The sequence below is a fragment of the Vanacampus margaritifer genome, chromosome 20, assembly GCF_051991255.1.
Source record: "Vanacampus margaritifer isolate UIUO_Vmar chromosome 20, RoL_Vmar_1.0, whole genome shotgun sequence".
NCBI classification, from domain to species: domain Eukaryota; kingdom Metazoa; phylum Chordata; class Actinopteri; order Syngnathiformes; family Syngnathidae; genus Vanacampus; species Vanacampus margaritifer.
The window spans coordinates 4839458-4854699 of NC_135451.1; the positions used below are offsets into that span (position 1 = coordinate 4839458).

Here is a 15242-nt window from a genome sequence, read left to right on the forward strand (position 1 = left end):
CGGTCCCTTGTGTCTGTCTATCAATCAGCCTACTCAGCTACATGTCTCTTGTCCAGGTGCACATCATTGTCTGGTCAGTTTGCTTGTTTTTAGTTCTCTGGTTTCTTTCAGTCTTTGTTGGTTCATTGTTCAGAAATCGGAAAGCGTGTTCTTGTATTCTCCATGCAACTTAAGGAAGAGTCCTTCAGTATGGCTGGATAGCTAGTTGCACTGGACTACAATTGCTCAACTTGGCATTGCAAATCATGCACTCAGGATGCTGATTCATATCACTCAACTCTATATTTACAGAGTACTTTAACACAAGCACCACTGTTTTCTTAAGATGAAACCTGTCACGGTTGGCTGTGGTTTTGGACCCAAGTGTGGCGAGGAAGAGCGAGGAGGCCGAGGTAAAGTCCACCGATTGGTCAGACACACTGGGAAGGGAAGAAACACACAGGTTGACGTGATCAGACATAACGAGTCAAAGGGAGAAATCAGGAACACATGACAAACACCAACCACAGACAAAAACAACAAACACATCCATAATAAACAAAATCCAACCCCTACAATACTGAAACATAACAGAACTGAAGGGCAGCAGATAAACAGAGGCCCCAGAATTCAAACCAGTGGAATACCATACATCGTTACACATGTGAATTCATTGCACATATTTGTCCGATCACTTTCTTCTTCTTCTTTATGTGCTCAACACAGTTAGCATGAAAGGACTAAAATAATAAAGAAACCAACATGCACCAAATTTCCTGCTGCACAGATAGGCCAAGCATCGTAGCATGATCACCAGCATGACTCACCAAGTTAAGAACCACTGTTTTATCATATGGGATGTATTGCAAAAACTTCAGTACAACAAGTTGTCTTACTCTTTCTAGCTGCACTTGGGTACTGATAGGAACTAAAAATAAAAGAACACAAGCAATCCCATTTTAACAGAGCCTTAACAATTCTCCGTTACAAGCATTAGGACAAATAAAGGTCTCATCTCAAAATGAATAAACACCCCCAGCTACTGTTTGAAGAAACACCATATTTTGTCGTGTTCTTGTGAGTGCAGACATATACAGGATGCCAAATGTGTGAAAATTAAGTGACAGTTGGAAGGCTTTATGGCATTATGAGCATTACATCAGTGCCTGTTGGTGTCCCTATTTCTTTTTCTTTCTTGCCTTCACGCCTCTTCCTCTCTTCCCTTGCTTACGATCAAATTAATTTGTCATGAAAGACCTCAAATTCATCATTCATGCCTGCTCACGCAAACACACCACTACACACACATAGCTTTCAGTGAATATAGACTCATACGAGGATATGGACGGCTCTAAGTCCTCTTTAAACCAAGCCTTTATTTCCCCTGTCGCTCAATGAGTTGTGTGTATGTGTGTGTTAGGAGACGCAGGTATGAGCACAAGCCTGTGTATACTTAAGGGACAGCAGACAATGCAAAACTTGAACGTTTGTGTGTGCCTTCACGGGCGTCTGTGTGTCTCTTTCCTCGTCTTAATTAAAAGTGAGGCAGCAGTCACCAAAGCAGCCGCTGGGAATATTTTTAATTATTTGCCACCTCTCGCGTTTTTTATGTGATTACAGACAGCGAGCGGAGATTAAGCGACAGTGAGGTTGTATTTGCACGCAGTTACTGTTTGTCAAAGGTGACAGAAATAATGACTGCTGTAAAACATGCTTGACTGTACATGTGCTTCCCCGCATGACTGTGTGAGGGTAAAGCAAACAAGCGAATAAACTTTTGATAAAGTTACATCAACGTCAAGTTCGTCAACCAAGTAAAGCACCTTTAAAGGAATACAAGACTTATGAAAAACTAACCAGCTATTCTACGAAATGGTTAATTTAAACTCTTCCCTGAAAAAAAATTCAATTTATGTTAAACGATTATGATTTTTTTTATTTTGTTTTATTTATTTATTTTGCATTAAGTACAATATCTGCCATTTTGGACAGTCACGTGATCATCGTGACGTATCGCGTGCGTAAAATACACATTGAATGACATAGCATGAATGACAACAAAGAGACTCATGAGGATTTATTGCGTCCCACGGCAAACATCAAAGATGGAATTATGCCCTACAGCAGGGGTGGCCAAGTTCGGTCCTCGAGAGCCACTATCCAGCCTGTTTTCCATGTCTTCCTCCTTCAGCGCAGCTGATTCTAATGATCAGCTCATCAGCAAGCTTTGCAGAAGCCTGACAATGATCCTGATCATGAATCAGGTGTGTTAGTGGAGAGAAACATGGAAAACAGGCTGGATAGTGGCTCTCGAGGACCGAACTTGGCCACCCTTGCCCTACAGCAAAGAAGCACTTCTTCAAAAGCAGTACAGCCACGGAGGACTCGCCAAAAATGTGTGTCCAGCCGAAAGCAAAAATTAAATGAAACTGGCCGACTCATTCAGCCAGCCGGCGCATAGCCTAGCGAGTAGAAGTTCGGGAGTGTCTGCAAGTAGCGTGTTACAGAGGCTCAAATTACCAGTCAACTCACCATTGACATTGTTCACTCTGGAAATGTAATTTGTGGTCGGTCCCTAACCTGGACTTATAAACATCCGGGTGACTTTTACTCTGCTAGGCTATGCTACATGACATGAAACCTGACGTGCTGAGTATTTTACTCTGATTAGATGTGGCGCAGTAATTGGGATAGAAGACGGCCTTTCTCTTGCCCATTACGTCAACAAATTGCCATTGAAATGAACGAAGGCGGCTCTCGTTCACGCACAGGATACATCATCACGATCACGTGACCAGGATAATGCCGTTCACCATGTTCTTATTTTGATACTGAATCGGTTTAAAAGAGAATTCAACAAGATACCAGAGATATTTGCACTTTTATTCTTTTTACACAATGCCTAATCCAATACTGAAAAATGAGTTATAAGTCTTGTATCGCTTTAAAACTCAAGAAATCTAGACATTGACCTGTCATGCCACTGACACGCGTGCTCCCTCTACAAATTACCCAATTTATTCATTTAAAAAAAACACACAACCAGAGTACAAAGCACTAATAGTGTGTGATTTACTGAGCAGCATATTAAAAAACAGCGCCATTCATTAATATGTAAAGTAGTTAGCGGTCATGAATTGGTTGGGGTTGAGAGAGCAGAGTGCAACGAGGATAAGGCGGGGGCGTAGCGGGGGCAATAGATTCAAGGCTGCCAAGCCAAGGGTTGATTGGGTTCAGCAGTGCTGATTGATAAGTGTGTGTGTGTGTGTGTGTGTGTGTGTGTGTGTGTGTGTGTGCGTTTGTTAATGTGGTTTAGACCGACAAATGACCTGACATTTGACCTGGGAAAAGTTGACACTTGTGTTTAGAGCGACACAGGCAGTGTCGGCCTAATTCAAGACTTGTTTTTTAATTTTTTAGGGTCTATAAAAACGTTTTTTTCTGTAAAAAGAGAAAAATGTGGGCCTACTACTCAGCTAGGACAATAATTATGCATGAATTCATTTCTAAATATCTTATAAATATGATTTTTTGATCTGTCAGTGTAATCCCCTCGTCTGAGATTTTGTGTGTGTGTATGACATCCTACTGGCCGTTTTTTATTATTGCACTTTCACACACACACACAAAAGTACACACAAAGGGGGCGGTGGCATGACGTGTAATGTGGGCGTGAGGTATACCGGATCTCCCGCGAAAGCCACACGCGTCAACGTGGGATGCAGACAAACACAACGCAGAACTAACTGCACGGTAAGTAACAAGCATATATTCATGGTAAATACACCCAATTTAATGAGAACACGGTTATTTTTGTTGCGGTGAGGTAATTTCATCAAGGCAGGGCAACTTTTTACGCTGTTTTAAAAAGGTTTCATGATAGAAAATGGAACCTTTTTAATTCGTTTACGCAGATGCCTCGTTTGTTGTTGCTGGTTATTCAGATATCTCATTTAAACACGTACGTGACGGTTGTTCCACCATAATGATTATCTCATATTAGGACAGGCGGTTGGGATTAAGGATGGATGGATTAATTTTCTTTACGAAGCGGATATTTTGCCGAGTTTTAAAAGCTCACTTAGCGTTATTTTGCCGTGAACTGCGCGAGAACTATACAAGTTTGAATTCTGTGTCGGCAAAATAGCGCTAGCAGGAGAGTTGCCGGTAGCCTCTTAGCACTATATTTTGCTGTGAAACGCGAGAGAACTACAAGTACCAATTCTGCGCCGGCAAAATAGCGCCAGCAGAAGAGTTGTGGGTCTCGCCTTTAACAGCTATCTTGCCGTGGGTCGCGCAAGAACTACAAGTAGGCCTACGAATTCTGCGCCGGAAAAAAAGCGCTAGCAGGAAAATGTCCACTCCCTTTTCTCTAACGTTTGTATTTATCTTTAGCCATCTGTTACTTAATTAATGAGCGAGCTTGAGCATTTTCACGTATTGACAATTCCGAGGTGACGTCATCTCCTCTCATTGAAAAGCATTAGACTTTGGATCGTTGTAGTTTGATTTGTGAGGATTATTTTGATTTTAAAATATGAGATGTTTATATTATTGTTTATAACAATCATTTCATTTTTAGAATCTTTACTTTTTCTTTGGGTACAGAGGCTCTTGATTTAAAAAAGAAAAACATGCCAAGGCGAAGGTGTTTGAATCCCAAAAAAGAAGCAATGCTTTATATCGATACCGGAAGAGACAAACATGGACTTGATGTGAAATACATCAGTGAATTCAAAGGTAAGATACATCTCACAATAACAGTTAACTAAAAAGTCAATCTTCCACCTGACTTCATTATTATTTTTGTCATTACTAGGGAGAGGGGTCTTTGCTTGTGCTTCTTTTGAAAAAGGAGACTTCCTGCTAGAATATCGTGGTGCACTTCTAAGCAAACAAGAATGTGAGAGGAGACAGAGATTGTACCATGACAAAATGAAAGCATTCATGTTTGAGTTTCGCTTTGACGGAAGAACTTGGTGGTGCGTATTAAGTCCATGCTCCATTTAATTAGTCCATATTAAAAGTCCATAATTTGTTTAGATTCATTAGCTTTGAGTCAAAACCCGAATCAACACTACCAAGTTCTAACTATATAATATTAATAATTGGTTTTCTATTTGAAGTGTTGATGCAGCAACAGAGGATGGGTCACTAGGAAGACTGGTCAATGATGACCACATCAACCCAAATTCCACAATGAAGTATTTAAATGTGCAAGGAAAGCCCCATCTGTGTTTATTTGCGACACGGGACATTGACCCAGGAGAGGAGATTACATATAATTATGGCGACTCTGACTGGCCATGGAGAAGCAAGGTATCATATCAGAATGTGATGAGTGGTTAGTGATCTGAAAATCAGTATTGACTGAATTAAACTCATGATGTTTGTCAATTTAAACCTCAGGAATCTGGCCGACAAAACACATCCACATCCAAGCTCACCATAGAGGAAACTACATCTACAGCGCCCACAGATGCTCTGAAATCTTTTCAAGAGGTAAATCATGTACACTCTTTTAGTGCTCTTTTACAGTCCATACGCTATTTACAGGTTAGGGTTGTCACAATACTAAAATTTCAAACTCAATATCGATACCCAGGAAAATACTTGATACTTAATACCATTCAATACCATACCAAAAGATATACTAATCCTAAAATAACAAAAATAAATAGGACAATCACTTTTTCACATGCAAATAAATAATTTAAACAAATGAAAGAATATGCCATATTAAAAAATGCCACTTTATTCTATGAATGACTGTCTGAGCCTGTCGTATCACTGGTCTGAATTTTCTTTGCGGTTGGAAGTTTTTTTTTGTTTGTTTTTTTTAAAGACAAGCATGTCAATGTGCTCCTGTGCACTTCATGGCTTGCATATGAGCCCTGAATTTACTAAAAATGAGGCACAACTTGAAGCAGCAATGCACACTATGCTAACTGTGAGGCCGTGGCTAATGGATAATAATAAAACAACAGTCACTTACTGAGCATAAGTCTAACCGTGGTAGCCAGCTAACGGCTGATAACAAAACAAGGCATCTGGCTTTTTCTTGTCCACCAAAACTGGCACGTTTAGCCCTCCTGCCACCACACTGGCCATACTAAGCAACTGTAAAACATAACTGAACAAGCAAGGTTGCAGTGTGGGCTCTCCTGGGTGCGGGAGCCTATCTGCCGAGGCAGTGATGCTAGTGGAGTGTGCACGGCTGACGCTGCAGTATTGATAAAGTGATATTGTATCCGGATATGATGTGTTTGAAAAGTATCGATACTTTTGACAACCCTATTAAAAGTACACAACGGGATTGTTAATTGGATTTTAGCGCCACCTTTAACTCTTAAAAAACAGACAGTTTACCACTCATCCATGTCTGTGTTTGTTTCCTTCCTGTCTCTTTTGCAGCATTCTGACGCAGAGAAGTCTGCCCAACCCTCCGGAGTTGAACAGGTACATGTAGTTGTTTAATAGATTTCAACGCCATCTGGCAGTTAAAAACTGTATGCATATTTCTGCACTTTCAGTGAATTTGTAATCAAACATCATTTCTGTGCGTATTGTCTCTGTATTTTTCTCTTTCAGTCCATGATGGAGACAAGGCACTCCTCAATGAGTTTGAGCCAGAATAGTTCTCAAAAGGTAAATTACTTTATCACTAATGAGTGTCATTTAGCATCCAACTACAATAATTGTTTGCAGTGCTCAATCAAGTCACCAGTAATATTTTAGTGTACAGAAAAACTTATTGAAGGCTTGATAATATTTTGAATAGACTGAGTGTGTGTGTTATCACCTGAATTTATTGTGTATTGGACTGACACATTTCGTGATAGTATGTTCAAGTTTTAAGTCACAACCTCATCCATAGGTTTGAATGTGTGTGTGTGTGTGTTGTGTCCAAGTATGGCATAGACTGACACTGGCATACGCTGACTTTTGCCGAGAAAGCATTTGCTGTAGAAGTTGAGTCGCACTCACCTACTTGTGTGTGTGTGTTCACATAATCTCATGGTTTAGAGGTACATTTAACTTCATTGTATCTTTAAGTCTCACAGTCAACCAATGTCACCTTTCTGTGGAGTTGAATCACTATACATACAGTATATCAATATACTTGGTAGGCTGTTGTTTTTTAAATGACCTAACATAAACTCTGTGTTTCTTGATCCTGAATCACTCTCAATCAGCAACGTAATGTAAAGCGTTGTCTCAATGAAGGTATGTCTATGTTTAATGTTTCCTTCCTGTCTCTTTTGCAGCATTCTGACGCAGAGAGGTCAGCCCAAACCTCAGATGTTGAAAATGTTGAACAGGTACATGTGGTTGTCAAATGGATATCAATGCCATCTGGCAATTAAAAACTGTCAAAGTTTACCGCTCATGCATATTTCTGCAACTTGAAACAAAACAGTCTGATGGCACCTGTGTGTAATGTCTCTGTATTTTTCTCTTTCAGTGCATGATGGAGACAAGGCACTCCTCAATGAGTTTGAGCCAGGGTGATCTGATTTCAGCATTTGAGCCACAGACCAGTTCTCAAAAGGTAAATTATGTTTTCCTCTAATGATTGTCATTTAGCATCCAACTACAATAATTGTTTGCAGTGCTCTAGGCTTGATCATATTTTGAATAGACCGAGTGTGTGTGTGTGTGTGTGTGTGTTATCACCTGGATTTATTGTGTATTGGACTGACACATTTCGTGATAGTATGTTCAAGTTTTAAGTCACAACCTCATCCATAGGTTTGAATGTGTGTTGTGTCCAAGTATGGCATAGACTGACACTGGCATACGCTGACTTTTGCCGAGAAAGCATTTGCTGTAGAAGTTGAGTCGCACTCACCTACTTGTGTGTGTGTGTTCACATAATCTCATGGTTTAGAGGGACATTTAACCTCATTGTATCTTTAAGTCTCACAGTCACCCAATGTCACCTTTCTGTGGAGTTGAATCACTATACATACAGTATATCAATATACTTGGTAGGCTGTTGTTTAAATGACCTAACATAAACTCAGTGTTTCTTGATCCTGCATCACTCTGAATCAGCAACGTAATGTAAAGCGTTGTCTTTATGAAGGTCTGTCTATGTTTAATGTTTCCTTCCTGTCTCTTTTGCAGCATTCCGACACAAAAAGGTCAGCCCAACCCTTAGAGGTTGAAGATATTGAACAGGTATACAGTACGTGGTTGTTAAATGAATTTCAACGCCATCTGGCAATTAAAAACTGTCAAAGTTTGGCGCTCATGCATATTTCTGCAACTTCAGTGAATTTGTAGTAATCAAACTGTCTGTGATTACACCTGTGTGTATTGTCTCTGTATTTTTTTTCAGTACATGATGGAGACAAGTGACTCCACATTGACCTTGTGCCAGGGTGACCTGAGTCCAGAACTTGAGCCACAGACCAGTTCTCAAAAGGTAAATTACTTCATCTCTAATGAGTGTTATTTAAAGTCCAATTACAGTTAACGTTCAACAATTGTTTCCTGTGCATGTCAAGTCATCAGCAATATTTTTGTGCTCTGAGAAACTTCATTGGATGCTTGATAATTGAAGTCAGTTTGTACATATTTGTTCATCTAAGTTTTTTTTTGTTGTTGCTAGCAATCCCACATGCTTAATAAATATTTTGCCAACACTTTCTAAATAAATTACCCCCTACCCTCCCCAGGACTGTTGGAAACACCTTCTTGAGGTCTCAACACTGTCAGCCTTTGACAAGTGTGTTCTATGCTTGGGACCTATATCTTCTTTTACATGGACTGGATACAGATGCAAAGGTAAACCATATATTGATAGCATTGCTTTGAGTCCAAATTTAGACGATACAGCCAGAAACCAAACAAATGATGCAAATGGCCACCGAACAGTTGTCTGCATTGTGGACATGATGTAACAATTTAATTACTGGCAACTTTTCTTACACAATATAAAAATACAGCACTGATTGGTACAGAGAAGAAAATTGTTTAAAGAAGTTATGTTGTAACTGTAACTGGCACTGTTTGTTTGACCCAACATTTTCTAACTCTGTTCACAGCATGTTCAAGAGTCTGGCATCTGTCCTGCTACAGACGGAAGCAAGGAGACGATGAAATATTAGACTCGGATGAGGAGCAGAACTCTGGAAGTGAATATGTCCCTGATTCAGATGATGATTCAGATTCAAGCATGACTTTGGTGCCTAATCAGTCTAAAGTGCGACAGAGGGAAGGAATACCAGCCTTACCCACTAACAACTCTAACAGTTTGGACACACATTTTCCAAATGAAGCTGGCACATCAAAATGTTTGCCCACAGATGTCATTGCTGGCAAAACGTCAGATTCAGAAATTTCTAGCAAAGACTCATCAAATAAGCATGTGAAGAACAAAGATAAAAAATCTCTAGAACATCTTAATTTGACCAATAGAAATTACTGTTTTGTTTGTGGTAAGCCACAAAGCAGACTGACTCGCCACCTGAAAGTACACATGTCTCACCCAGAAGTTGCATATGCATTTTACCTCCCTGATCACTCTCAGGAGCGCAAGACTTTGTTTGAAAAAATGCGAAACAGAGGAAACTTTCAACATAACACTGCCATACTCCAAGGTGAAAATGGACAATTAAAAGTGAAAAGGAGGCCAAAATCTACTGCAGTGGCTGGAAACTTTGTGCATTGTATGCACTGCCAGGGCTTATACGTACGCAAAGATCTGTGGAGACATGTCCGAAGATGTCCCTTAAGGCCAGAAAATTGCAATCTGGATAAACAAGCTGGAAGAGCCAGAGTTCTGTGTTTAGCTACAGCCCAAGATACCGTATTCAGTCAACACTTCTCGAGTGGAATGTGGAAGGTTCTTAGCACAATGAAGACGGATGAGATTGGCCTTGCTGTACGAAATGACCTATCTATTGTTCATTTGGCCCAGTCCCTGTACAATAAACATGGTCAAGATCCCACAAAGTACGAACATATTCGACAAAAGCTCCGAGAAGTGGGACGACTGCTGGTATGTCTGCGAGCAAACTTCTCTGTACACAGCCTGGAGGAAGCCATAAAGCCCTCAAACTTTCAAACAGTTGTTCAAGCAGTGAAGCAAGTTGCTGGATTTGACGAAGAAAGCCTCTCCTACCATACACCAAGCCTGGCTTTGAAATTGGGGCACACACTAAACAAAATCTGCGACATCATTCATTGTCGTGCACTAATGGCAGAAGATGCAACACTGGTGAAGGAAACTGAAACATTTAGGAAACTATATACCTCCAAGTGGTGTGAGTTGATTTCCCACAAAGCTCTGAGCACACTGAGCAGTGCCAAGTATAATAAGCCAACAACACTGCCCTTTACGGAGGATGTCCAGGTACTTCACCAGTACCTTCAGAAGACTGTTGACAGTGCTGTTAGTAACTTGGTAGAGGAAGCAACACCGAAAAACTATGCTGAGCTTGCGAAACTTACTTTAGCACAAATAATTGTTTTTAATCGGAGACGCGCTGGAGAAGTTTCAAAAATGCTCAGCAAAGGTTTTAATGAGAGAGACAGCACAAAGCTGCACAAAGATGTTGCCTTGGGTCTTTCTCAGCTCGAGCAAAGGTTGTGCAACTATTTCACCAGAGTAGAACTTGTTGGGAAAAGAGAGCGAAAGGTGGTGGTTCTTCTTGCACCATCTACGGTAGAAGCGCTGTCACTTCTAACCAATAAAAGGAAGGAGTGTGGTGTCCCAGATGAGAATATTTTTCTATTTGGAAGACCCAAAACTTTAACATACTACAGAGGATGTGATTGCTTGCGTATTTACGCAAGCCTGTGTGGAGCTAAACAGCCAGAGCTCCTCAGATCTACACAACTTAGAAAACATGTCGCCACACTCACACAGATACTGAATTTGAAAAAAAATGAACTTGACCAGGTTGCAGATTTCCTGGGGCATGATATCAGAGTCCATAGGGATTTCTATAGGTTGCCGGTCCCAACCATGCAGTTGGCCAAGATCTCAAAACTGCTCTTATCCATAGAAAAAGGAGAGCTTTCTGGTCTACAGGGTAAATCTCTGGATGAAATTGAAATTGAAGGTGAGTGTTCAGAATGTCAGATGATGTCCTGTTTATCAGGGGTGGGAAAATATGGGTACCTCAAGATTCGATTCGCTTTAGATGCATCATTAGTACATTTGCTTACATTTCATAGCTAATGTAAACCACTGGTACATTTTTAAAACAATTGCAGAACTCAAGGAAAAGCAAAGATTTATATTTCACACTGACTTTTATTAAAGTGGCTAGGCAACCTGGTTTACAATAGTGTGTCAACACACATTTCAAAAAGTGCCAATGGCAGCGTTTGCTGTAACAAATGTTTAACTTCTCCCAGTGCAATATGCAGAAGACGACAGTGTTTTTTTTTTTTAATTTATATAAACTTTAAAAATCTATTTTTAATACCGGTAACTCTGAATCGAAGCAGAATTTTTTTTAATACAACGATTGATGCATAAAAAAAAACAATTATCGCTCTCACCCCTAAGGAGTGGCATCCTTTCCATCTTGCATCTGTTACAGCTTACAGCTAGTTTTTCTATAGCAAATGCAACGTATTTATCTAAATAGCATCACATTATCTGCTTTAAACTTGTACACAGTACAACATAATGTTGGTGTTTAATCAGTCAACAAGGTCACCTATGCTGAAATGTGAGGAAATGTTTGCCATTGAAATTTATGACTAGAAAACTTTTTTTTTAATGTTCTGTATGCCTCCCTAACTCCCTCCAGGATAGTTTGGAGTAATTTTAGATTATCATCAGTGTTGATACAAAATTCAGTATTTGGTGGAGGAGTTTAAGAGATTGTGTGTACATTATTAAATTGGCAGAACAATTCTAAAACTTGAGGCCTTGGGGTCTGATGTCTCACTGATCTTTTCTTATGACTATCTTTTTCTAGATAACTTATCATTCAGTGAGAATGAAAATAATGATGGCAGTGACTCAGAGGGCAGCGACACAGAGGTCGGAGGACCACTTTGTGAAGATGGCAAAGACCTGGATCCAGCCTCAGACTCTACGATCCTTGAGCAGGAACAGAACTCTGGTGGCCAAGGTAGGTTCTCTGTCTACTTTACAAATTTTCTCTCAGCAGACGGGGCAACAAAGGCCGCCCGGTATCAGTATTTGTTGATGAGACAATTTTCACACGTCGTTTTTGTTTTTACCAGATAAGCTGTCACATGTGACATCTACAGTAGGAGACACAGTCCCTTCAACTGGCGGTAAGACAAGCTTTAGGGTCTTTAGATTATGTTATGAAAATATGCAATGATGTAAGGCCTCCTGAGCAATGAAATGAGCTAAAAAAAAAAACATAAAATAAAGTCACGTAACTGCTTAAGACTAGATGCAGTCGGTAATGGTCTTTTCTTTTGCCATCCTGCAGCCACACAATAGCCTGCATTAGTCCATAAATAATGGCTGTGGAGAGTACTATCTACTTCCTGTTTTTGTGTTGCAGCCACTGTAATTGACAAATAATCTGTGACATTAGTTAGACTTACCTTCTGATTGTTCAAGTATCTGTAAATATATATATATGTATTTTTTGTTTTGTTTACTTACAGTCCTCTCAGGAAAAGACGATGCTGATCAAGAAAGTGAGGGAAGGAGACAGCCAAAGAAAATGTGGAGCAAAGCCGAGGTCGCTGCAGTGATGCGACATTTTGGAAGCCACATAAAAAAAGGAAAACTTGCCTCCAAAGTTGAATGCAGCCAGTGTAAGCGGGCAGAAGACCCTGTGCTGTCACAACGGACTGTACAGAATATTAGAGACTTTGTGAGAAACCGAATAACCACAGCCAAAAGGCAGGCCCAGAAGAGACGGTAAACCCATTTGCTGGTATCTCACTAAGCAACGAATGCTTGCGAACATAGAGAATTTGGAGTTTTTGTCGGGATTCATAAAAGGTTGCAGAAATGTTCAGTTTTCACTTGTCAGTTTTTCCTGTTGCAAAGTTTTTTTTAACATGTTCAGACAGTTTTTCACTTTCTGCAAGCATCTTCTGAAACCTTATATGAACCGTGACAAAAAAAACAACAAATTTGCTATTTACCCAAGCATTCATCACTCAGTGAGATACCAGCATGAGAGTTTCATTTAAAACTAAATTCTGGGAACTTTTTATTTATGTATTTAATTATATTTTCACTTAATGCTTCAGACACTAAGAACTCCCTGCACTTTTTCTCTTAGAAATTAAAACGAAAATCTTAAGGGAGATCTGAAGTATATGCCACAAAGGAGGTGGGACTAGGTCACACACACGCTGTTTCTGGTTACTGTTGCAACATAAGGGTGGAAGTGCGAGTATGGGGCACGGCCTATATGGCGCTACAATAACTGGTATCAGCGTAGGTGTGTGACTTGCGGAAGTTGCAAGTCCCGCTTCCCCCGTGGCATATACTGTACCCCATTTACTTGCCTAATTTTCAATTGACCTTAACACAAGCTAATGACCCTGGCAGCACCCAGCACTTTTTGTTAGCAAATAGCCCAATTTGTTTTAAAACTTAATGTTTAAAATTAAACTAAAAGCCTTAAACAAATTTGAAAGTTATAAACATGCTTAATAGCATTTCAACATTTAAAAAAATATTAATTTTGACCCCATTTTTTTCTTTTGCTACAAATGATTATCAGCTCCAAATGTGGTTATTGGCCTCTTTGACTACAAATAATCAGTATGGTGTCGGCACTGTCTATCACTACTACTATAAACTCTATATTGGAATATTAAACTACAAGGCTCTGGATTTTCAGTAGGATAAAAATGGCACACCAACACGTAGTGCGTAGTGGCTCGGAACACCTTGATTAGAAAGGACTTTGTAGAAAACAGTGTACAGTGTCTAGACCAGTCATACTTGTTAATAAAACATCTGTGTTTACTTTAATTTAGATTGCGTTTGTATGTTTTTACGTTTGTGATATTACAGCTTGGTTAGTGTGGGGTTGCTAATTTCTGAGGTTTAAAGGAGCCTGTGTCATTAAATAGACACTTTCCTACATTCTTTGTGCAGTTGCGTCTTAATTTGTGTGGCTGCAAATGTGAGGTAATTGCCTTTTTAAAGTCTCAATAATGTTGATGCTCATTACTGTCGTATTTTTTGTATTAGTCATGAAGAAACACTTACAGGGGTGAATTCATCATCCATCTATATCCAATTGCTCTCTTTTGGTTCTGTTCACCTAATGCATAGTGGTGTCAGGTGGTGTATTTATGTTAATTTTGGGTGGTGGGGGGCGTGACTACCTTGTCCCTTTAAAGTCACCTTAATCCTGTTTTGTCCTTGTAAACCACAATTCAAGTGTCGTCCCAAACCACCATTTTGTCAGGTCTGATATCTCAGGTTGTTAACCTCTTTTCTAAGCTCTGAAGGGTGCTAAATTCTTCTCAATTTTTTTGAAGTGATTTAGCCTTACTCCCATCATTCTAAACCCTTTTAAAAGGTGTGTCAACCTAAATCACCACCGGGCCTGTTTCTGAAATTTGTCAGTCTATACCATATAAACAGGTATGTGTGTGTGTGTGTGTGTGTGTGTGTGTGTGTGCGTGTGTGCGCGCGTGTGTGTGTGTGTGTGTGCGTGTGTGTGTGTGTGTGCGTGTGTGTGTTTGTGTGTGTGTGTAGGTAGTAACATACTTGCAAGTACATTCAAATGTATTTGCAGGTACATTTGAAAAAAATTACATGTTCATTGAATCATACTTGCAAATATATTTGAATATTTACTCCATATTGACAGCTCCATGCTTCCATAAAAAAATATTAAATTGGACTCAATGCACACATGACCCAAAGTGGTGTCAGTAGTATTTAAGAGTATTTTTTCAATAAATCTTCCATTTGACAATTTTCCCCTTAATGCGCATGCGCAAGTCAATATCTCGTGGCATTATAGAAAAATATGCCAAACAGAAATCATGCACTGTATGTACACTAATCAAAGTTACAACTAAACAATGTTTATTTCCTTAATTTTGAAACATATTTGTATAATGGAGGCCAAATGCTAAAATTAGCATTTTTGTACTTAATACCTTGCGGCATTATGGGAAAATAAATATTCCGTTTTTAGGATTTAGTCAACAAATTGAACATATTTGCAAATACTTTTAAACATACTTGAAAGTAAGTTCGACCATATTCGCATGTTCACTCGAATGTAGATGCAAATACGTTTAAACGTACTTGCAAATATGTTTAAACATAT

General features: G+C 39.5%; 2 protein-coding genes and 1 long non-coding RNA gene across 3 annotated transcripts; all 3 read left to right on the forward strand.

The window, feature by feature from the left end:
* Nucleotides 1–4652: 4652 nt before the first annotated feature.
* Nucleotides 4653–7531, forward strand: LOC144040563 (histone-lysine N-methyltransferase set-1-like). The gene is made up of 6 exons (XM_077554850.1): nucleotides 4653–4719; nucleotides 4799–4961; nucleotides 6394–6438; nucleotides 6571–6627; nucleotides 7248–7301; nucleotides 7445–7531. The coding sequence occupies exons 1-4, from the start codon at nucleotides 4653–4655 to the stop codon at nucleotides 6575–6577; spliced, it is 282 nt and encodes a 93-aa protein (XP_077410976.1). The 3' UTR covers nucleotides 6578–6627; nucleotides 7248–7301; nucleotides 7445–7531.
* Nucleotides 7532–8323: 792 nt separating this feature from the next.
* On the forward strand, nucleotides 8324–9276 carry LOC144040057 (uncharacterized). Its single transcript, XR_013289624.1, has 3 exons — nucleotides 8324–8410; nucleotides 8664–8772; nucleotides 9033–9276. It is a non-coding gene; the product is annotated as an uncharacterized LOC144040057 (long non-coding RNA).
* Nucleotides 9277–10405: 1129 nt separating this feature from the next.
* LOC144040450 (uncharacterized) lies at nucleotides 10406–14527 on the forward strand. Its single transcript, XM_077554630.1, has 4 exons — nucleotides 10406–11054; nucleotides 11925–12080; nucleotides 12196–12249; nucleotides 12595–14527. Exons 1-4 carry the CDS (start codon nucleotides 10493–10495, stop codon nucleotides 12855–12857), a joined length of 1035 nt encoding a protein of 344 aa, XP_077410756.1. The 5' UTR covers nucleotides 10406–10492; the 3' UTR covers nucleotides 12858–14527.
* Nucleotides 14528–15242: the final 715 nt, after the last annotated feature.

Bases quoted from the DNA above. Each gene is read 5' to 3' on its own strand.
- LOC144040563 (XM_077554850.1), top strand. From the start codon at position 4,653: ATGCTTTATATCGATACCGGAAGAGACAAACATGGACTTGATGTGAAA. The intron at 4,720-4,798 runs GTAAGATACATC...TGTCATTACTAG, and splicing joins ATACATCAGTGAATTCAAAG to GGAGAGGGGTCTTTGCTTGT. The intron at 4,962-6,393 runs GTGCGTATTAAG...TCTCTTTTGCAG, and splicing joins TTTGACGGAAGAACTTGGTG to CATTCTGACGCAGAGAAGTC.
- LOC144040450 (XM_077554630.1), top strand. From the start codon at position 10,493: ATGCTCAGCAAAGGTTTTAATGAGAGAGACAGCACAAAGCTGCACAAA. The intron at 11,055-11,924 runs GTGAGTGTTCAG...ATCTTTTTCTAG, and splicing joins GGATGAAATTGAAATTGAAG to ATAACTTATCATTCAGTGAG. The intron at 12,250-12,594 runs GTAAGACAAGCT...GTTTACTTACAG, and splicing joins CACAGTCCCTTCAACTGGCG to TCCTCTCAGGAAAAGACGAT.